Source organism: Octopus bimaculoides, chromosome 2 (genome assembly GCF_046866305.1).
Source record: "Octopus bimaculoides isolate indiv1 chromosome 2, ASM4686630v1, whole genome shotgun sequence".
Lineage (NCBI taxonomy): Eukaryota > Metazoa > Mollusca > Cephalopoda > Octopoda > Octopodidae > Octopus > Octopus bimaculoides.
Genome location: NC_142929.1, coordinates 3,961,092 through 3,984,583, shown reverse-complemented (window position 1 = coordinate 3,984,583; position 23,492 = coordinate 3,961,092). Strand labels below are relative to the sequence as shown.

The following is a 23,492-nucleotide window of genomic DNA, read 5'->3' as shown; positions in this document are numbered from 1 at the left end:
TGGATGGCCATGGCTGGAATCAGTCAAGACTATTGATTAGGGTTAAACAACAACAGCGCCAGCTCTAGCAAGGTTTGAACTTATGACACGTGATAAGTTACCCACCACTTTACCTTCAAAAGTCACGATGCACGTCTGTTTTATTCTCTTATTTTATTTAAAATAACATCATTCTTCTTTGTTTGATACAACAGAACGTTGACCTTTCATGATAAAGAAAAAAGAAAATTTCTTTTATGTAAATGAAATGAGAAGTACATGAAAAGGATTTTTTTTTTTCCTCTTAAGTTTGCTAATTGCTGAATTAGCAAATTTATCTGCTCAGAAATAATTTACACTCGACACGTTCAGGATCATTGAAAAGAGTTTTATAAAAAATATATAAATAGAAAATATAAGCTTCAAGGAGACATTATTACAAAAAATGTTCAACAGTTCTTCAACATAAGAAATACTTTGCTCATTCCAGGAATGTTATCTCTGGGCCAAATCTATTTTGGGTCTTAAAGCTGACATCGTTATTAGAATGGCTTCCTGTAACCAAAAAAAAGAGAGGAAATACAAAAGTCAGTTCATGTTTATAAAAATACTCGCATATCATGTATAGTTACAGTTTCTATATCATTAAAACTTATTTAACCATCTTTCAGAAGTCATCATAATCATCATCATCATTTAACATCCATCTGCCATGGCACTCCCATCACCCAATTAATTTGCTGATTCACTGAAGGGCGACTTTTTTCCCCATTGTCACAGTAAAGTCTTGCACAATCTCCATCCCACTGTCCAATGCAGTGCTTACTCACTCACCTTCTACAACTCAAATATTTCTGTGGATTTTACTCAAGGAATATAGGTCAATAAAACAGTTGACAAATCATCATCATCATCGTTTAACGTCCGTTTTCCATGCTGGCATGGGTTGGACGGTTTGACTGAGGTCTATAGAGCCAGCGGCTGCAACAGGCTCCAATCTGATCTGGCAATGTTTCTTATTTCTCTATTGCCCACAAGGGGCTAAGCATAGAGGGGACAAACAAGGACAGACAAAGGGATTAAATCAATTACATCGACCCCAATGTGTAACTGGTACTTAATTTATTGACCCAAAAAGGATGAAAGGCAAAGTCGACCTCGGCAGAATTTGAACTCAGAATGTAAAGACAGACGAAATACCGCTAAGCATTTCGCCGGGCATACTAACATTTCTGCCAATGATCTGGTAATGTTTCTACAGCTGGATGCCCTTCCTAATGCCAACCACTCCAGGCATTTAATTATTTTCATTAATTCTACACCAGCTTCAGGTAACAGTTACATCACTGAGGGTAACGAATACAGCACAGCTTCAATAGCGGAATGGGAAATTGTTGCTATTATAAGCCGACAGAACCTACACCAATGCTTTTAATGTGGCACCTTGATTTTAGGATCTCAATTCTGTTGTGGTGGGCGGATCTTGAGTACAGCATAAAATCCTAGCAGAATTTACTTTCAATAATCCAGAATGGTTTTGCAATAACCTAACCTAGACTCTTACAAACCATTCATTTGATTTATAAGAGTCTTCCAAGGTTCCAATAAACCATTCATTTAGAGCAGTGGTTCTCAACTAGGGTCCACATGACCCTTAGGGGTCCATAAAAGATTTTGTTGTTCAAATTTATGTGCAATAAAATTGGTTAGATTTATACGTCTACAGTATACAAAATATTTTAATTTTTTAGTACAATCTTTGTATAGAGTAATATTTAATAATAAAAACGAAATCAAGATCAAAATTAAAATGGAAATTGTAGTTGTGGCCGATGCCCGTGACACCTGACTGGCACCCCATGCTGGTGGCACGTAATAAGCACCATTAAAGCATGGGTCAATGCCAGTGCCACCTGACTGGCTCCCTATGCCAGTGGCACGTAAAAAGCACCATCCGAACATGGTTGATGCCAGTGCCGCCTGGCTGACTCCCATGCTGGTGGCATGTAAAAGCACCCACTACACTCTCAGAGTAGTTGGTGATAGGAAGGGCATCCAGCTGTAGAAACCTTGCCAGATCAGATTGGAGCCTAGTGCAACCTCCTGGCTTGCCAGTCCCCCAGTCAAACCGTCCAACCTATGCCAGCATGGAAAGTGGACGTTAAACGATGATGATGATGATGATGATGATGTTGATGATGATGATGATGATGATGATAGGATTTTTTAAACATTAAATGGCTCTGAAGATCCACCTGAGTAAAATAGGAATCAAAGAAGCCCATAGACCCAAAAAATGGTTGAGAACCACTGTTTGGGACCTAGTTTACTTAAGTTACCAGATTATAGAATGTGGGAACCAAATCAAGATATGCCAAAGAGTTCCTAACTGAAAAGTTAATGCAAAAAAAAAAACAACAAAAAAAGTAAATGTAGTTTCACATCCCATCAAAAGTACTTTCTCTCTACTGGGTCCCATAATCTGTTTGGGGTTGGTTTCTATAGCTGGATGCCCTTCCCGATGCCAACAATTTTACAGAGTGCTTGGTGCTTTCTATATGGCACTGGCGCACAGTGCAGTTTGTAAAGTGGTTGGCATTAGGGAGGGCATCCAGCTGTAGAAGCCATGTCAGAAAATGGTAGATATAAGCAAGATGTGGTCCCTGACCCCTTCTACCAGTATAATGCAAAAAAAAAAAAAGATTATGATGTTTCTATGCCTTCTACCATTATTGAAAAACGATCGTGATTAGCAACAGGAGCAACAAACATGGAAATATTTTCAAAAAAGAGATAAAAACAACTATAAAACATCTCAATAGATTCTCCAATCGTCGTCATCATCATCATTTAACGTCCGTTTTTCATGCTGGCATGGGTTGGACGGTTTGACAAGCTGACAAGACCAGAGCTGCACCAGGTTCCAATTGTCTGTTTTGGCATGGTTTCTATAGGTGGATGGACTTCCTAATGCCAACCACTTCACAAAGTGTACTGGGTCTTTACATGGCACCAGCACAGGTGCCTTTCATGTGGCACCAGCACAGGTGCCATTTCATGGCAATGGCACGAGTGCATTTTATGTGGCACCACTTTTAACATAGCATCAGGTCCAGACAAGCAACTATAAAAAGTTGATTCTAAAATACACAGTTAGCTGAAAAGATAGGCTTCAAATAAATTGAATTAAAAATATATTCCCATAAAATGATTTTCCTCAAATGTAATCCTTTCAGAAAACTGTAATTGGCCCTTCAGAAGGCTGCATCAGGCCTTAAGATCACAGGTTTGCCACCTCCGGTTGAGAGCTTTGTCTGATAATAAAAGCCCCAAGAATGGAGACTGTTATTGTGTGAAGGGGGTAAAAAGAAAGAAAGAATAAAGGGAAAAAAATTACCTCTGTACGTATTGTACGACTTCCTTGGTTTGGACAGGTATTCAAATAATGTTGAAATAAGTATCTAGGATTATCCACTGTTAATTTGTCATCAGCTTGCAGACTAGCTTCCAAGCCTTGTAAGCCACCAAACACCACCAAAGCATGCCTAGATGACATTCAAATAACAATAGGAATAAAAATAATAGCTACCATGATAACAGAATGGTTTCATATATTAATTATAATTTCTTTTTTTTTTTTTTGTAATAGGTATTTAGATATGAATTTGTATAACTAGATCGAAATAGAAAACTGGACATGTTAAAAAGAACAGGTACTTCTCTCATGAGATTTTCATGTATATATTAACAATGGTGTGGATAAGTACAACATAATAAAATGACAGGACTGAAACCATGGATTTCGTACTATCTGGTGGCAGCAGGACTAACTGTACTGGACAGTGCAACCACACACATCTCAATGAAATGTCTTGCTCAAGGATACAATGCACTGCTGGGAATTGAACTCACGACCTAATAAATGTGAGCCAAACACCCTAACCACTATGCCACACACCTTCACTACGCAAAACACATACAGTTATATATTTCAAAAAGAAGTACGAGACAAACCTAAATTTTTCTAGCTTCAATTCATCAACACTTGTTCCTTTATCAGATGTTCCAATGATGGTGTCGTAACCCTCTTCATAAGGACACTCAGTGATCACAGAGCTCAAGCTATCAGCCATTCTCAGAGTATAACCCCAATAAATACCAGCTTCTGTACGGGGAGTTGAGAAAGAAACGGCTGTGCCCTTCAGAATATCCTTTTCTGAAAAAGTACATGAAGGATTTACAATCATCAATCTGACACTAATATTTATATTTTATGGGAAAGGATATTATCAAAGCCAATTTAGCAATAAGGAATCATTATTTACATTTGATGGATATTTGTCCTCATCTTGGTTGTTAACACGTTTCGGCTGATATACCCTCCACCCTTCATCAGGTGTCCTGGGGGAATTTCGAACCTGGGTTCTCATTCCTATGGTATTTTTCCGATGTTATTATTATTTTTATTATTCAAGTCACTGCCTGGAATCGAACTCAGAATCTGGGGGTCAGTAGCCTGCGCTCTTAACCATCTGTATTCTATTATAGCTGCAAAGCTCTAGCCAGCTGAATCTGCAATTTTAATTCCAGGCCCTTTTTTCTTGGAAAAGGAATGAATGTTGTAACTTTTATGCAGTATTTCTGAAAATTCTAAAGCATCATGCCTAGAAAGAGGTGTAACGAGGGGGGGGGGAATCACTCCAAAGTATCTTTCCTGGCACTGTGTTATAGTGTTGCAACAAATTACATCTAGCAATGGAAATCTTGTAAGGATAATAATAATCCTTAATATAACCATCCCACTCAAAAAGTACCTTGGATCGTAGGGCGACATGCCGTACTTGAGGAGACCTATTGAGTCAAGTACATCAACATCAAAATCAAATCAAATCACAATCAAATGGAGATTGTAGTTGTGGTCCCCGTGCCGGTGGCAAGTAAAAAGCAACATCTGAACATGGTCGATGCTAGCCCCCTTGCCCCGACTGGCTTCTGCGCTGGTGGCACATAAAAAGCACCATCCGAATGTGGCCAATGCCAGCACCGCCTTGACTGGCTCCCATGCCAGTGGCACGTAAAAAGCACCATCTGATCGTGGTCGCTGCCAGCCCTCTCTGGCTCCTGTGCTAGCGTCACATAAAAAGCACCCCCTACACTCTCGGAGTGGTTGGCGTTAAGAAGGGCATCCAGCTGTAGAAAAATTGCCAGATCAGACTGGTGCCTCCTGGCTTTCCAGACCCCAATCAAACCATCCAACCCATACTAGCATGGAAAATGAACGTTAAACGATGAATAATAATAATAATAACAATCCTTTCTACTAAAGGTACAAGGCACTAGTACTTAATTTATCGACCCCCAAAAGATGAAAGGCAAAGTCAACCTTGGCAGAATTTCAACTCAGAACCTCAAGACAGACAAAATACTGCTAAGCATTTCGCCCGGTGTGCTAACGATTCTGCCAACTCACCACTTTTTGTAAGAATAATAAGAATGAATTTATTGTATACAGTGCTCAGGTGAAGGACTAGTCATCAGTAAAAGTAGCCAAAAAGGGCATTGGACAGTACAGAGAATAATGCACAGAAAGGGAACAGTGAATGAGTCATTTAAAAATAAAAAGTGGGGTGAACATCAGGCATAGTGTTCATAAATTTCAAGAAGCAATAGCTAACAACTGTTGGGGGTAGTTTATTCCGTGCTTTAGAAATTCTGAAAATGTTCCTGAAAGTCATGGGTGCTGTGTTGCTTCTTGATTCTGTAAACCTGTCCACAAGCGTTAGTTATATGGAATTCAAAAGGGTGGCCAAGGTTGTTGTTGGAAAGATTATGGACAATCTTGTGGGTGTCTGCCAAGACTGTTGCCAGACATCAGAGCTTTGATGTGTCCATGCCCAGGGATGCAAAGCGTTCAGAATATGGTAGATGCTTGACGATGAGTACACGTCTGGTTGGATGTTTCAGCCAATACAAGCGTTTATAGTTGTGTAGCTGGGCAAGGTAGATAACTCTGCTTGCTCCGGTTCGCCCGTCAAGCATAAACACGTTCTACTTTTTTCTCTTCGCGACCAAGTGACAGGCAATAAGAAAGTTTCTAACAGTAAACCCTATTTCGGACATAAGAGACTATAGTTCATTGAATTGACTTAGTATATCACTGGTATGTACTTTATTAATCTTCGTTGAACAAAAGCAAAACGTAGCTTGTACAGCAACTGATAACAGCAAAATTTTGAAATTCGGATGCTTAAGAGCGCCTCCAGTATACTTTAGTCATTTACCTGTTCTCAAAGATAACAACAATAATGTCCGACTTGGACCCAAAGCCATTACTCGCCCCATCAGTTGAGTGGCCCTTTATTTTATCAACCCCAGATAAATAAAATGCTATCCTTTTAATTCAATTCCAACAGCATTTCAATAAAGAACATAAAGGGGCAGAATTAAATACGACAAGGTATTCACTTGAGTCAGGAACTAAACCATTGGGACTCAACTAGGGTCCCTATGAACTTGGGTGGGGGTGTTTACGTCCTTGTAACTTAGTGGTTCGGCAAAAGAACCCAATAAAATAAGTACTAGGCTTACAAAGAATAAGTCCTGGGGTCGATTTTTTTGACTAAAGGTGGTGCACCAGCATGGCCACAGTCAAATGACTGAAACAAGTAAAAGAGTATAGAAACATAATACAGATACCAAAACCTCTTATCCGAAATCCAGAAATCTGGCTATTCTTTAAACTGGCTAGCTTTGAATTCCATGGACTGTAGTAATTCACCACACAGCCATTTTGTTTTGGTTTCCACGGTGTTTGCATCACACAACGCCAAATCAAACAGACCCTGCTTCAGAAACGTATTAACTTGTTCCTTATTTTTTCTTTTTGTTTATTTTATATTTTTGGTATATATTTAGCTTGTGTCCAGAAATCCAGAAATCTGGATGACCTCTGGTCCCAAGGTTGCTGGATAAGAGGTTCGCTACCTGTAATAGGAATTTTTTAATGTTGAATGGCTACGAGGGTCCATCCAAAGAAAAGTAGAAATCAAAGGGTCCACAGGGAAAAGAATGGTTGAGAACCAGAGCGAAACAGAGACAACGATAACGATGGTTATTTATTTAACAGAACGGAAGGCTGATAACCATTCTGCTTTGAACCTCCATTATATTATCGATCCTCAAACTATCAATTATAAACAAAAGCTAAAATCAACAAAAACAGTAACGTATTGGATCATCCCATAAATAATGCAGTTTTTTTTCATTTGCATCAACTAAAAGTCGGAGGGGGACGGGATAAACTACCTGCATCAACTTGCTATAAAAGCAGGTAGTAATTTTACCTTGTGCGTATTCTTACTGCAAATTCTGGAGAGTGCAGTTCAATTTTAATAGGTATTTTTTTTCAAAGCTATAATAGAAGTGACAAAGGAACATATTCAGCATATTTTGCTTTATGAGTTCAATAAAGACAACAATGCAACAGAAAGTGTGAGGAATACTAATGCAGTATATGGGGATCAGACATGAAGTGTAAGCCAGTGTTAACAGGGGCTCCAGAAATTCCGAACCGGAAACAACAGTCTAGAAGACAAGACTTGCCCTGAAAGATCCGCAGAGCTCAACAAGGACATCCTGCAAACCCTGGAGGAACAAAATCCCATCATAACTGTTGAGGAACAAGCAGAGAAGCTTGGATTTGGTCATTCAACTATTCATCGACACCAGCGCAACAAGAAAAACAATTATTTTTGGTTTGAAGACGAAAGGTGTTCTTCCATCGAGATAATGCTCGGCCACATACAGCGAGGATGACATTCCAAAGGCTGGAGTAGTTTGAATGGGAAACGATGCCGTACCCACCATATTTGCCGGACATTACCCCATCTGATTATCATTTATTCCGCAGTCTTCAAAATCATTTGGACGGAAAAAATATGAATTCTGCTGACGAGGTCAGAACAGTACTGGAGGAGTATTTTTCATCACAGACAAGTAAATTTTGGAATAGGGGGGGGCCTTTCAAGTCTACCAGATAGAGGGAAGAGTATTGTAGAAAATGAAGGACAGTATATTTTAGATTAAAAAATAACTTTGTTTATTTAAATTTTGAAAAATAAAAGCATAAACGCATTATTTATGAGATGACCCAATATTCAGTTCATTTCTGCCAAATGCTATCCATACTCTGAGATTGTAGAGAACGAGAAATATGAAGCTTTGACAACCATATATTTTCTGTGAATATCAGTAACAACATCGGAGACATTTGGCTGTCTTATGCTTTTTTCAAAAATAAACAAGAGAAGCTAAGAAAATTGGATTTTTTTCTTTTCTTCATCAAGAATTGAAACCCAGTCCTGGATTAAGCTTACCAGGAACTTAACTCCTCTTTTGTGGTTCTCAGTAGCACAATGAGAATAACAACAATAGCTACTGAGCACGAGCCTAAGTGGAATTATATCCATTTACTGGTATATTACTGGTATATTATATATACTCACTGGAACGTAACGTATTTAATTTTACAGTTACACGCTGTCCACTGGGAATGGTTTGGTCTACAAGAACCTTCTGAAAAAGAAAGAATGATTTTCTGAAAAAATCTAGCTTCAGAGTTCATCCCTCATCATCTGTTACACTTCTCACTCCAGCACATTTACCCCATCCATCCACTTTTTCTGTCCCTTTATCCTGTTCTGTTTGTACCTTACCCTCACATCCATCTCTCTCTCTCTCTTTAAAGCCATGAAGGGACACCTGCTCCTGTCCCTTTATCTTACTTTCATATCCCTCAATACTACACCCCAGTGAGTTGGGGAGTCTTGTCTCACAGGTACTTAGTGACTTCATCAATACTAATAACATGAAAAAAAGCACCCAACAGACTCTGTGAAGTGGTTGGCATTAGGAAAGGCATCCAGCTGTAGAAACCATGCTAAAGAAAAAGGGATATCAAATGATGGTGAGGATAATCCAATCAAGGATCGTTATAGAGGGTCATTATGCTACCAATAACCATTCATTATGTCAGCAATACACATTAAGCTTGAAACAGGTATTCCTTAACTGAACAATGAAAACTAAATGTACATTTTATTCAAGATAATGTCACTTGATTTGTTACCAGCATATTACTGGTACATATACTGATGGACACACAAAATTTGAGTGCAGTTGGTTTTGCACCCAAAACACTGACAAAAATAAACATTGTAGAAAATCTGATCTAGTGCATAAGGCTTGTGAAGGTAAGGAGCTGAACTACGAATCCTAAGATAGTCTGTTCAAATCTTACTATAGGCCTTCTGTTAAGCCCCTGGGTAAAGCATTTGGCAAATTTCATTTATTCCTTTCAGGTACAGCAGTCAGTTGTAAAACAGATATGACACAGCTTTCAAAAGATATTTTCTCCTCACAAAAATGTCTCATATGTTAAAATAGAAATAACAGATGCTAAACATTACCTTCTTCAGACCCACATCCACCAGACTACCTCCGCTAGGTTTCGAAGATTTACTAAGAACTAGACCCTCTCGATATATACTCTCTTCATTAACAGACATATGATGTGGAGAGGCGACAGGATTTAAGACACCTGAAAAATAATAAAGAGAGAAGGTAGAAACAATGACACATGTTGCACTCTGCATTAAGTCGAAAGCTTGTATTTAAATTACTGCCATTGTATTGAGCTGGTGGCACATAAAAAACACCCATTACACTCTCAGAGTGGTTGGCGTTAGGAAAGGCATCCAGCCGTAAAAACTTTGCCAAATCAGATCAGAACCCGAAGACTAAGACAGAAGGCATTTGTCCGAGGTACTGCAGAGTTTGATTGAAACTAGAATCCTGTGGTTACACAGGAAACTTGTTAACCTCACAGCCAAGCTTGGACTCCAATTAAGGAAGACTGCAAGCTATAACAACAACACCAACAACAATTGCTTCACCAGTATATAAATCTCCAAATTCACAAAAAAAAAACCCCATCACAACATGCCTTAAAAGCATCGATAAAATGGATACGAAACAAAACGATAAAAGAAATGGGAACATCTCACCTGCATATTGAAGATCACTATGTTTAGGAAACAACTGTTTGCGAATATACTGTGGACATTCCAGATACTGTAGGAGCCGACCAAAGAGGTGGTTAGAATCTCCCTTAGACCCTCCAGGTGCATCTCTAAGAATAAAGCAGAATGCACATAAGCAGAGTTGCTGTAGTATGGGCTGGAAAAATCAGACCAGAAGCCTTTGTTGCAAAGGAAAGGAAATTATTCTAGGCTTTTAGAGAGTAAGAATCAAGCATTTTCAATATCTGTGTCTATGAAAGAGTGTGGAAACATAAGGTGTATACCTAATGTGAGGTAATATATATACCGTAAATCCTCGAGTATAGTCCGCCCTTGAGTATAATACGCAGGGGATTTTTAGGGGGCTGTACCTCTGAAAAACCTAAACCTTGTGTATAATACGCACCCCTTCTCTAACTTGAGTCAAGGAGGTCTATATAACATCCTTGGTTTGTAAACGTATATATGGTAACGTCCTTTATTATTATTATATATATAACATAATGCAAACGTGTAGCTTTTTTGTGCACTTTGTTTGCTGAAAATAAAGAAATAACAGTAATAACGTCAGTGAAAAATAAATATTAAGTAAATTGCCTTTATATATTTATCACTTAGAAAATTTTGCTTAGAAAATATTTTTCATTTTTAACCTCGTATATAGTACGCACTAGAAATTTTGACCTTTAAATTTGGGGAAAAAAGTGCAGATTATACTCGAGGATTTATGGTATCTCCATGTATGTAAAAAAGACCTGTGCTGGTGCCACATGAAAAGCACCCAAACCGTGACATATATGAAGCCCTGGTGCTGGTGCCACATAAAAAGGTCTGGTAGTGGTGCCACATAAAAAGTACCCAGTACACTCTGTAAAGTGGTTGGCATAGGAAAGGCAGCCAGTCATAGAAAACAGGCCAAAACAGACAATTGTAGCCTGGTGTAACTCTCCAGCATGGGCAAGGGCTGAACAATCTGCCAACACACAGTTCACACAGGATATAATTAAAGTGGATTTTCACTTTAATTCACAATCCTTAGAAATAACAAAGATTTCATTTTTGGTTCTTCCTCTCCTACCATAATTCAGTGAACCTTGACCCACAATCCATAGAATTAGAATAATACATTAAAATTTTTAGTTTTGAATTCCAAACATTATTGAGAATGTGGAAGTACATATACCAAAATTGGAACGATACAGAGAAGATTAGCATGGCCCCTGCGCAAGGATGACACGCAAATTCAGGAAGTGTTCCATATTTTTATCGTTGCCAGCATCACCTTACCGGCACATGCGCTGGTGGTATGTGAAAAAACAACATTTGAGCATGGTCATTGCCAGTGCCGCCAGACTGGCTCCCGTGCAGGTGGCACGTAAAAATACCTTTGAGTATGGTCGTTGCCAGCACCGCCTGACTGGCCCTCATGCTGGTGGCATGTAAAAGCATCCACTACACTCTTGGAATGGTTGGTGTTAGGAAGAGCATCCAGCTGTAGAAACTTTTCCAGATCAGATTGGAGCCTGGTGCAGCCATCTGGCTCGCCAGTCCTCAGTCAAACCGTCCAACCCATGCCAGCATGGACGTTAAACGATGATGATGTAAAATGCACCTTGTGAACATGGTCGATGCCAGTGCTCCCTGTCTGGCTCCCATACTGGTGGCATGTAAAAAGCACCATCCAAACATGGTCAATGCCAGGTGCTTTTATATACCAAGCCACTATCAAAATAATAACAGTAATGATTAAGTTGACAATAATAATAATAATTAAGAATATAAAACTCACCTGTCACTGCGTTTTCTTTCATCAAAGACAACAATTTCATCAACATTAAAGATCACAGCTGCACGAGCCACCTGCAATCAACACAGCATATATGAAAATATTTAAGAGTTGCACAACATATGCTGGTAATGGTGCACATTCTATGGCGCAAATCACAGCAAATTCTACAAGTTTTGAGTGTACATAACTAGCAGAGTCTTTATTCATAGTGTGCTGGTGCCACATGAAAAGCACTGGTGTTGGTGCCACATGAAAAGCACTGGTGTTGGTGCCACATGAAAAGCACTGGTGTTGGTGCCATATGAAAAGCACTGGTGTTGGTGTCATATAAAAAACAGCACCGAGTACACTCTGTAAAGTGGCTGGCAGCAAGAACAGCATCAAACTGTAGAAAATAGACTATGGAATCTGGCGCGGCTCCCGTCAAACTGTCCAATCCATGCCAGCATGGAAAGCAGACATACAATGACAATAATGATGATTACATTCCCAGCAGATCAAGTTTGCCTAATTTCTTTCCTGCCTTTGCAAAGTTTCTGCTTTTAATGGCTGTGTTTTACCCACATGCAATATTACACTTCACACAGAAGCATCATGTAATCTGCTGCTCTTCACTAAGAGGGAGAAACCCTTTGTTGCTTACAGACCAAAGCATTGTGAGTGGATTTGGTAAACAGAAACTGAAAGACACTTGTTGCAAATGTGCCTGTGTGTGTGTCCACTTCACAACTGGTGTCTGTGTGTTAACATCTCCATAACTTAGCTGTTATGGAGAATAAGTGCCAGGCATTAAAAATTAAATACTGGGATCAATTCATTCTACTAAAAATTCTTCAAGGAGATGCCCCAGCATGGCCACAATTATTTCATTTATCTTTTACTTAAACGATAAAAGAAATAACAACAATATTGTCTTTCAAAGAATCTTCAGTCCAAAATTTCTTTCTAAACAAATCATATTTCTTTTTTTTCCCATTTAATTTTTATATTTCATAGGTTTGTCCTACCTGGCCAGCTAAATATGTCCGAAGAACGAAAGCCTGGGCATTATCCAAAATTGATCCGGGCAAAGCAATGGTCAGAGTATATGACCGGCCTGCAAAAATGAAAACAAAGAAATAATTATAGCTCACACACATACAATTGCATATGGTCTCGGGGTTAGGATATTTGGCTTTCACCCAAGTGACCTGAGTTCAATTCCCAGCATGGAAACATGATTTTTGTCCAACCCATGCCAGCATGGAAAATAAACATTAAATGATGAAGACGATGATGATGACACATTTGAAAACTGTTTGATTTTTTCAAATAAGTACATTTTTCCCCAAAAGCAAACTATTTAATGTATTCAGATATTTTTTTAAATCAATTATTCTCTTACTTGTTTCAGTCGTTAGACTGTGGCCATGTTGAATCAAGCCCAGTACTAATTTCTTTTTTCTAAAACTTGGCATTTATTCTATCGGTCCCTTTTGCTGAACTGCTAAGTTATGGGAACATAAATACACCAACACCGGTTGTCAACCAGTGGTGGGGAACATAAACACACACATACATATGACAGGCTTCTTTCAGTTTCCATCTACCAAATCCACTTACAAGGCTTAGGCTGTCCAGAGGCTTTAAAAGAAGATGCCTATGCAAGGTGCCACACAGTGGGACTGATCCTGGAACCATGTGGTTGGGAAGAAAACTTCTCACCACACAGCTATGCCTGCATCTATAACCAAAATTTCAAAATCTATGCTGCAATATTTTAATCTTTTCAATGATTCCCCTCAGAAATCCTTTTTATAATGAGGTCTGCAATTGACCATTCACTTTGGACTTTTGAAATTTTCCTTTGACAATGAATTGGTTTACATGTTCAATAGGGTTAGGGTTAGGGTTCAGTTCAGGCCAAGTTTCTACAACCAAAATCACTTCCTGTTGCTGGCCTTCACGTCTTCCTAATTAAAGCAATATTTCTCAGAGGCTGGACATGCATCATGATGGATTGAAAATTAACAACACCACGTGTGATGTTCATGTACAATAATCACACAAAATAAAGATGAGGAGACACTAACACACACATATATTACAGTAGAACCTCACAGTATGACTGCCCCACAGTAGGAGTAATTTGCTGCACGAGCCGAGACTCGTGCAAATTTTTGTCTTGAAGTACAAGCGGAAATCCGCAGTATGAGCACTTAAATCGTCCCATCTTTAAGGTAATTCAGTTAATAAAACCAGTTTACATATTTCTTTTGAATTCTCTTTTTTTTATAATTGTCATTTTACTTGTAACTACACCTTTTCTGTTTTAAAACCCATAAAAAATTATTTTTACGTGGTTTTTTGGAGGCTAGAACAGATTAATTATATTTTAGTTAATTTCAACGGGGAAAGTTTTGTAAAACAAGTAAATCATAAGATAAGCTCAGTCAGGGAACGAACTAAACTCGTACTGTGAGGTATCACTGTACTTTATTAATAAAGCTGCAAAGACATCACAAAAACTGTTATTCAGAGTTTCACGTTCCTGTTCATCGGACAGTTTTGGTTGAGATAAAACATTTTTATCCAAGGAGAGTTTTATCTCAACCAAAACTGTCCGACAAATGGGAATGTGAAACTCTGATGTCCTTGAATCTTTATTAATAAAGCATATTACTCTACCTCTGGTATTCGAGTACTATTTTTTCCACCTTGTTTCACATTTATGTGCTTACTCTGGTATATATATGTGTTTATATCTATATATAAACATGACTGTGTTGCTGGAACGCCAAATACTGTGGCATTCACCTTGAAAAGTCCTTTCATACAGACGTATGGTGCTAAGAGTTTAGACATATATTGTAGCAAATTAGGACTGTTTTGCATGAGTATCAGAACTGTCAGATCACATTTTTATCCAAGAGAGTTTTATCTCATCCACTTCTTAATTAGAAGTCAATCTTCTCGTTAGTCTTTTAAGTCCAAGAAAGACAATTCAGCAATTCCATGCTAAAGAACCTGCACAGATGATTTGGCCTATGCCAGCACCGCCTTGACTGGCTCCCGTGCTAGTGGCACGTAAAAGCACCATCCAAATGTGGTTGATGCCAGCCCCCTCTGGGCCCCTGTGCTGGTGGCACATTAAAACGCACCCACTACACTCTCAGAGTGGTTGGCATTAGGAAGGGCATACAACTGTAGAAACTCTGCCAGATCAGACTGGAGCCTGGTGCAGCCTTCTGGCTTGCCAGTCCTCAATCAAACCGTCCAACCCATGCCAGCATGGAAAACGGATGTTAAATGATGATGATGATGAAATGTTTGTGCTATTACATGAGCTCACTCTCTCCATCAAATCATCATTGTCTGTACAGGAGCACTAGTCTGCTACACATCATCATCATCATCTTTCAACGTCTGTTGTCCATGCTGGCATGGGTTGGACAAGGTTAATAATGACTTCTTAAAAAACATCTGTTCAGTTTACAAAATGACCAAATTTATAATTATCATGGCAACAAGCTAAAATACATAAAAAAAATTAAATTCTAAAACGAATCAACACCAAATGTTAAAAAAATACCAAAGAAGGAATAAACAATGAGATTCAGCAAAACTTTTAGATTTGTTCCATGTTGTATTAAAATCTTTTACAAAAAGTTTCTCACTATTTTTAAATTTGAAGACTGCAAGTTTTAAATATTACATTTTAGAGCAAGGTTTATAATGACCATTGCAAAAAAATCATTAAACTGCTTTGCTTGATCAATAGCATTTGTACCAAAAATCAAGCCAAGAAATGCTGAACCTACTCAAAAATAACGGCAAGAATATAAGGCTGCAACAACAGATCATTTTAGTATATTTTAATTCTACAACCTTTGCCATCATTTTTTTCTTTATTTTTGGTATTTGTATTCAATTTTTCTTCTGATTCTGTAATGGTTCTTTCTTCTGTAGCTTTCTTTTTTGTTTTTTCTTGTGTTTTCATTTTTTTCGATAATTTTTTTTCCTTCAGTTCATCTAAAAATACGAAAAGGAAAACATAAAAAAACCAAAAGAATGACTCAATGAAATTCAGATTATCTATCATACTCCAACCTCTCACCTGGGACGCAGCCACTTCTCTAAGTTGAGATTTTCTTGTCTTGTAAGCTATGTGACAACCCTGCAGGTACTGATACCACATAAAAAGCACTCAATACACTCTGTAAAGTGTTAGGAAGGGTATCCAGCCATAGAAACCATGTCAAAATGAACGACAGGAACCTGAGCAGCCCTCCGGCTTGTCAGCTCGTCAGATCATCCAACCCATGCCAGCATGGAAAATAGAAATATGATGATACATCAACAGTCAGAAAATTTTTTGTTTGTCTGTCTCTGTAAGGCCTCCTTAGCCACCTCCTGACCTCAGGTGGGAGATATTCAAATCTAACAGAGAGGAAAAGGCATGTAAAAATAATGATTCTAAGGAAAGGGTTAATAAAAGCATTGATGGGACATTGAAAATTAGTGAGCAAATCCCCACATTATTTGACTTTTAATCTATTGTTTTGTTTCTTTATTGGAACTCTGAGGTAAGCAGTAATAGCCCCAGGCTGATGTCAATGACCCCTATTAGAGGTCAAATGAGTTTATTTGAATTTCAAAGAGATGGGATAAGCTTTCTCCACTTAAGATTGTAGGAATTTGTATCAGCAGAGTAGATCGATGAAGAATTGGATTGTCAAGCAGCCATTACACTGGAGAAAAGGAATATTAACACTTTGCTCACCTGTGACATGTAACAGCAGAAACATTGAGAAAAGTTAAAACATTTTGCAAACCACAAGAGTCCATATCCAAACTCCTGTACTTTGAAAAAATACCTCACTACATTTGGTATAAAAGTAAGACAACAGATTACCTGTGGTACCACAGATAGAGGAAGATAAAAACAACAACACGAGAATGGCATTCAATACATTCGTTTTTTATGGATTACCTCTTGGATAATCATCAACCTAGTGAAACCCATTCCAGATTCCAAGTCATCCCTGTAAGCTAACAGGACACTCATTACTTTTAGAATAGTCACCACCTTCAGCACAAAATTGTTATTCTTCATGGTATCTATTATAAGATGGGTAGATTGGGATAGTGTTCGTGTCAGCACAATACCAGTAGAGTAATCTTGTGGTCTGTAGCTAAAATAGTTGAATGATCTATCTTGCAAGAAATGTTATAGAGTAATCTCCCTTTAATAAGTTTCTCGGAAGATTCTACGTCCTGAGAAGTAATTCTTAATTATTCAATAAGCTTCGTGTTTCTCTTGGAAGTTTCTAGAATGTCTAGCGTTCCATTAATAAAAACAGCTTGCTTGCCCTGCTCTTCGCTTCTTAGTCGACTAGACTTACTGCCATACACGTCGTTGCTATGGCCATCTATTTCTCTATGCCACATGACTGAAAACCACCACTTAGCTGTTATTTCTACATTTCTGAACTTCCTTGCATAGATTACTTCATTCAATTAAATTCTACATTTTGATTATATTTCATCAACAACCAATGAATAAAATATATTTTTATGTAGTAAATATAAAGTTCTTAAATTTATTCTCCTTCTCTGTAAGAATTCTTCTAATAGTATACACGCAGCCATTTCAATACTTGATACTGAACATATTATATACACACTATATACCAGTAATACAATGCAAACCCCTGGGCCTTAAGCTACAAATCTGACATCCAACTACAACTCTCCATGAACAAAGAAAAGACAATTATGATATTAATGTTGTGGAATGTGTGGATACATTCATATAAAATTAATGGAATAAATTGAAGTAATAAAATCTGTGTGCATATATATATATATATATATATATATATATATATATACACATACATATGAAGTATAAGGAAAGGAAAAATTATGTGTAGACGAACTTTAATTCATAATCCAGGTTGATACGGAACCAATATAGATTCTACAAATTGTATTTATATGTATATATTTTTATATATACTCTTTACTTGGACTGTACCGGCAGAATTGGATTTTTGACATCCCTTTGAAGGATTTCCGTCCTCACCACTTTTATATACATACATACACACATCCATCATCACCACCACCGAAGCCGCCGCCACCACCACCACCACCACCACCACCACCACCACCACCACCATCATCATCATCATCCTTTTACATCCGTTTTCCATGCTGGCATGGGTTGGATGGTTTAACAGGAACTGGTAAGGCCAGGAGACACACCAGGTTCCATAATCAGTTTTGGAAAGGTTTCTACAGCAAGATGCCAATCCTAACGCCAACCACTTTACAGAGTGTACAGGGTGCTTTTTAATGTGGCACCAGCAGCATTGTGGCGTAATGTCAGTATTTATATGCGTACATATTTACAATTATACTTCATAGTTGATTCTAAGTTTAATCATGTGGAAAGGATAACAAGAATATTCCTTGCAGGGTAATAATGAAAATGGAATGCTTTGTCTTTGGTATTAGCTTTGGTCAAATCGAATGCCAGAAGAATTATTTTAATATTAGAAAAGATTTTGCTTACTTTCTTCCCTTTTCTGCTTCATTGCTTCCTGTAGCTACAAATAAAAAGAAAATTTGCAAATAATTTTTTCCACCCCAAAAAAATTTTTCGTACAAAAATATAGATTTTGCTTTTTTTTAATTAAACACACAGCTACCTTTCGAAAGAAATTTGATAGAATTTTATCCAAATGTTTTACAAAAAGTGAAGATTTGGCAGCAGGATGAGGGAACTTCTTGTAAGAGAGGAAGTCTTTTAAAAATGAAAGAGAACAATCAAGCTTTATGTTGATTAACACTGACATAACTTATTCTTAGCTACATATTTCTTTTAAATCTTTGCCCAATTACATACACACACACACACACAGACATATATATATATCATCATCATCGTCGTTTAACATCCACTTTCCATGCTGGCATGGGTTGGACAGTTTGACTGAGGACTGGAGAGCCAGAAGGCTGCACCAGGCTCCAATCTAATCTGGCAAAGTTTCTACAGCTGGATGCCTTTCCTAAGGCCAACCACTCCGAGAGTGTAGTGTGTGCTTTTACACGCCACTGGCACGAGGGCCAGTCAGTCAGTTCTGGCAATGACCATGCTCAAAAGGCTTTTTTTTTACGTGCCACCTGCACAGGAGCCAGTCCGGCGGCACTGGCAACGACCACGCTCGAATGTTGTTTTTCACGTGCCACCAGCACATGTGCCAGTAAGGCGACGCTGGCAACGATCAGGCTCAAAGCCAGTTAATTATTCCAGTGTTTTTTTGCTGAACCGCCAAGTTACAGGGACGTAAACACCGGTTGTCGAGTGGTGGTGGTGGACAGACAAACACAAAGACACGTACATATATATGTATATATGTACAAGCTTCTTTCACTTTCCGTGCACCAAATCCACTAACAAGGCTTTGGTTGGCCCAAGGTTATAACAGAAGACACTCGCCTAAGGTACCACGCAGTGGGACTAAACATGGAAACATATGATTGGGAAGCAAACTTCTAACCACATGGCCACGCCTGTTTATTTCACCTGTGAATAATTTTTGTTTGGAATTCAATCAAGACGGTGTTGTTGCTCGTTCTTATTATCATAGGAGTTCTCTCCCCTACCTTAGGATTTGGTGCCACTTCCTGAGAAACCGGATTCTTCCAAGAGCTGGGCAGTCAAGAGTCGCCAGCGGGAACAGGTGGGAAGCAATGAGTAGCCATCCCACATATTCACACGTAGTTGCCAACATAACAAGGCAGTCCTGGTTTAGGACGAATGTTGCTGTAATTTAGCCCCAGGAGACATCGTCTCCGGCTGGCTATACGACACGATCTGTGTCCTTATATTTTCAAACAAGGGAATCTAGCACCCCCACTCAGCTCAAAACAATATCTGTGTATCGCTGAGTGGGGGTGCTAGATTCCCTTGTTTGAAAATATAAGGACACAGATCGTGTCGTATAGCCAGCTGGAGACAACGTCTCCTGGGGCTAAATGACAGCAACATTCGTCCTAAACCAGGACTGCCATGCTATGTTGGCAAACAATCTTTATTCCAAAGTACTGTTGCTGAATATTTCTCGTTGTGAGATTTACAAATAGTAATTTTCTAACAGGCATTTTTGTATGTATCTAGATGTGTGCATATGTGAGATATACACATTATTTCTAGCATGTTAACTGACACATAGAATCGAGTGTAGACATTCAGAAGAGCTGTCACAGTCATTCCGCAAGTGTTTCAGAATATGGAATACTACAAAATAACGAAACAAAAAACGTTTATTATAATCGCGGAAAGTATAAATGTGGAGAGGGCAATTTTCTTTAAACGAATTACAAGCGTTTCAGAACGTGGAATCGGCATACTTTTATAATTGTGCCTTCTTCATTTTGTTACCTCATAACACCCAGAAAAGTGAATATCTTTTTCATAAAACTTTCCACAAATACGATTCTGATAGTGTAGATTCCGATTATACCGGAATTTGGTGTGGAAAACTTTTCCGTAGAAGGAGAGAAGTATTTCAGAAAATTCACAAGCTTTGTTTTCTCAGAACTGTCCGAAAATGGGATTTTGCTATAAAATTTTCCTCTACAAAATACTTTTCTGATTGTGTAGATTACGATTATATCGGAATTTAAATAAAAAGAAATTGGCGGGTTTGTACAAATGCATGTTGACACGTATCATATATGCACAAAGTGAAACTGGAAATGTTGAAGAAAGAATTGCGATGTGTCAATATGTACCAAATTCCGATATAGTCGCAATCTACAGTCTGAAAGATATTTGTGGAAAATTTAGCGAAAAAAATATTAATTTTTCTGAAAGTTATGAGGAAACAAAGCTGATTCGTGTAAATTTTACGAAACTCTTCTCTCCACCTCTCAGAAAAACTTTCCCAGCAACAAATTCCGATATAATCGGGGTTTATACCATCTGAAGCATATTTGTTGTAAATTTCATTAAAGATATTCGTTTTTCTGAAAGTTATAAGCAAACAAAGCTGGAGCGGGGTGGAGGTATGTTTGTAGAATACTAGAGAACGAGGAAAAATAAACGGAAAAGAAAAAAGAAATCTTAATCGTGGCAGATACTGCAAAGGTATGACTGGGAAGGAGAAAGGGCTGAGACATTTGTCCCATAAAAGAGATTTTAACAAATGTTTTTTTGCAATGAGGGATAAAATAAATAACTGTTAATTGGAACACGTGCTTTCACGAAACCCAAAATAATATTTAGGATTTATCATTTGTCGTTAATAACATTTTAATATGAATACTTTAATCTGGAGCTCACCTTACGCATATTTATGTACGGTTGTGATTGCTTTATATTTTCTCTGCGACGTTTCCGTTTCGTTTTCAAATTAATTTTCTCCGAAGACGAAGGATTCATACTTGCCGTAACCGGTGACACATTTAGTATAGACCCTTTTGTAATAAATTCCGGTTTAATTATATCTTGCTTAAGAATAGCATCGAATATACACGCTGGAAATGATAAACAAATTTAATGTACAGTCATCATATGAAGGAATCATTTTTTTATGTAGTTTAAAGCAACTATAATAATTAAAACAAAAATTATACATCCTCTCAGATGCGTGTGTGTGTGAGAGAGAAAGAGACAACGTGCGCGTGTTTGTGTCTGATCACGAGTAACTCGGTGAAATTCTCTCTTCTGGAAAGGCTAAAGAAATTGCTTGGAAATAATTCATATCAGCAACAAATTATGATAAGAGAATAATATAATCCTAAGAAACAAGGACTCTTCAAAATCGGCGACCGTCTGATTGTCTGGAGACAAAAGGACATCTGTAGATACTGATTTCGGTATAAGTGAGCACCTCTCTCCCATCCACTTTGTTTCCTTATAACTAACAGATAAACGGATGTTTTTAAATAAATTATCTACAAATATGCTTCAGATCCTGTAGATTCTGATTTTTATTGCCTGCACAGTGTTTACCGTTTTACAAAATTAAATAAGAAAATTGGACAAAACAGAGAACACAATTGGAAAAATTAAAAAAACAAAAAAAAAAAGAGAAAATAAATTCACCACCTTGGGTTGAAAAGTTGGGGACACTGTGAAACCTTTCTAATGGCTATTGAGGTACGCCAAACACGCTTGCAGCATTACCGCGGGTAATGGCGAGGTTGATGCGCTGGAACAGCCAAGCGCCCTCACCAGTTACCTCTGCAAGACGAGTTGTCAGTGAAGACAGGAATCTCGCAGTTAATGGTCCGACCCCACCAAATGTCTCGAATGTCACAGGATGGAAAATGTAGTTGGCCGACAGATCGCAGTATTTCAGGATTTTGTTCCGTTCGACCGCAGAAGCTGTGGATCTCGCCCTGACTGCAGCATCCAGGATGTGAGAAGAAGCAAAGAAGTCACTAACTGTGACATCCCAGACAAGGTTGCCTCACGACCAGGGGCACAGGGTGAGGCCGTCAGGTCTTTTCCCATCACGTCTGGACAATCCAGATGGTTCCAAGATGGAAGGGATGTTTGCTCGGGCCAAGCTCCTCTTGAGAGTATAAAGTTTAACTTCATATGAGCAACCATCATTCAGGCGGCAAGAAAGGTCATGGAGGTCTGTGGAGTGGAATCGGAATTTGTTATGAAAATAAATTTTTTCCATGGATGGGAACAACTGTTTCAGGAAATTCACTCGAATCGACTCTGTTTCCTTTGTTTCAGAAACATTTATACTTTTGAATGAACGTTTTTACAAATACCTTTCAGAGTGTGTAGATTACGATTATATCGGAATTTAAGGTGAAAAAAGCAAATCGATTTGCTCGTTCACATACATACTGACACACATAACACATCTATTAAATGAAACTTGAAATTACGGCAAAAATTATGAGTTGTCAGTATGTGCGAACTCGTCATTTTTCTTTTCACATCATATTCCGATACAATCGGAATCTGAACACTCGGAAAGATATGTGTAGAGAACTTCATTTAAAAAATACCCATTTTCTGAAAGTTATGAGGAAACAAAACCGATTGATGTGAATCGTTTTGAAACTTCACACACACACGGAAATTTTTTTTCACAATAAACTCCTGTATAATCAGAATTCACACTCTCAGAAACGTATTTGTAAAGAATTTCTTTTTAAAAAATCCATTTATCTGGAAATTACGAGGAAACAAAACCAGAATGGTGGTGGTGGGGAACACTTGTGTAGGTATGCTACTGTATTTATTGTCAATAAATAAAATAATATGACTTCGAAATAAAATTAAAAAACTAGTGATAACTATATGATAAGTGATTTGGCACTTTCTCACCCAAATCAGTTACTTTGGAAAGATTTGAACAATACAAACATAAATTTTGCTATTAAAGATTTTTTTTGTTTTGTTTTTTGTAATGCATTACTTTATTTCTGTCAGCTCAATTTTGTTTAATATGTCATATCACTATTTTGTAGAAAACATCAAAGACATCCTGATTGCAAATGGATTTGGCACAATTACCAATTCATTTGTACATTTATTTCACGTCTATTTTTATTCTGCTGTTGTGAGTTCGATGGAGACTTATTCAAGAAAAAAGTTTGCAATTGGTTGCCCTTCCATTTTTCAG

At 37.9% G+C, this 23,492-nt stretch overlaps 1 protein-coding gene and 1 non-coding gene across 4 annotated transcripts; one reads left to right on the top strand and one right to left on the bottom strand.

Annotated features, from left to right (window-relative positions):
* Positions 1–352: 352 nt before the first annotated feature.
* Positions 353–22,085, bottom strand: LOC106884240 (28S rRNA (uridine-N(3))-methyltransferase). Of its 3 annotated transcripts, XM_014935504.3 has the most exons (12): positions 21,950–22,085; positions 21,182–21,375; positions 18,407–18,440; positions 15,715–15,858; positions 12,855–12,943; positions 11,848–11,918; positions 10,044–10,168; positions 9,447–9,577; positions 8,484–8,553; positions 3,994–4,195; positions 3,377–3,524; positions 353–534 (listed from the first exon to the last, which is right to left on the bottom strand). In XM_014935504.3, exons 2-12 carry the CDS (start codon positions 21,278–21,280, stop codon positions 475–477), a joined length of 1,173 nt encoding a protein of 390 aa, XP_014790990.2. In that variant the 5' UTR covers positions 21,281–21,375; positions 21,950–22,085; the 3' UTR covers positions 353–474. The 3 variants fall into 3 exon arrangements, with proteins under 3 accessions (XP_014790990.2, XP_052831345.1, XP_089196599.1); XM_052975385.2 differs by lacking the exon at positions 21,950–22,085 and having other exon boundaries at positions 21,187–21,315; XM_089340473.1 differs by lacking the exons at positions 8,484–8,553; positions 9,447–9,577.
* On the top strand, positions 11,215–11,323 carry LOC128247152 (U6 spliceosomal RNA). Its single transcript, XR_008263565.1, has one exon. It is a non-coding gene; the product is annotated as a U6 spliceosomal RNA (small nuclear RNA).
* Positions 22,086–23,492: the final 1,407 nt, after the last annotated feature.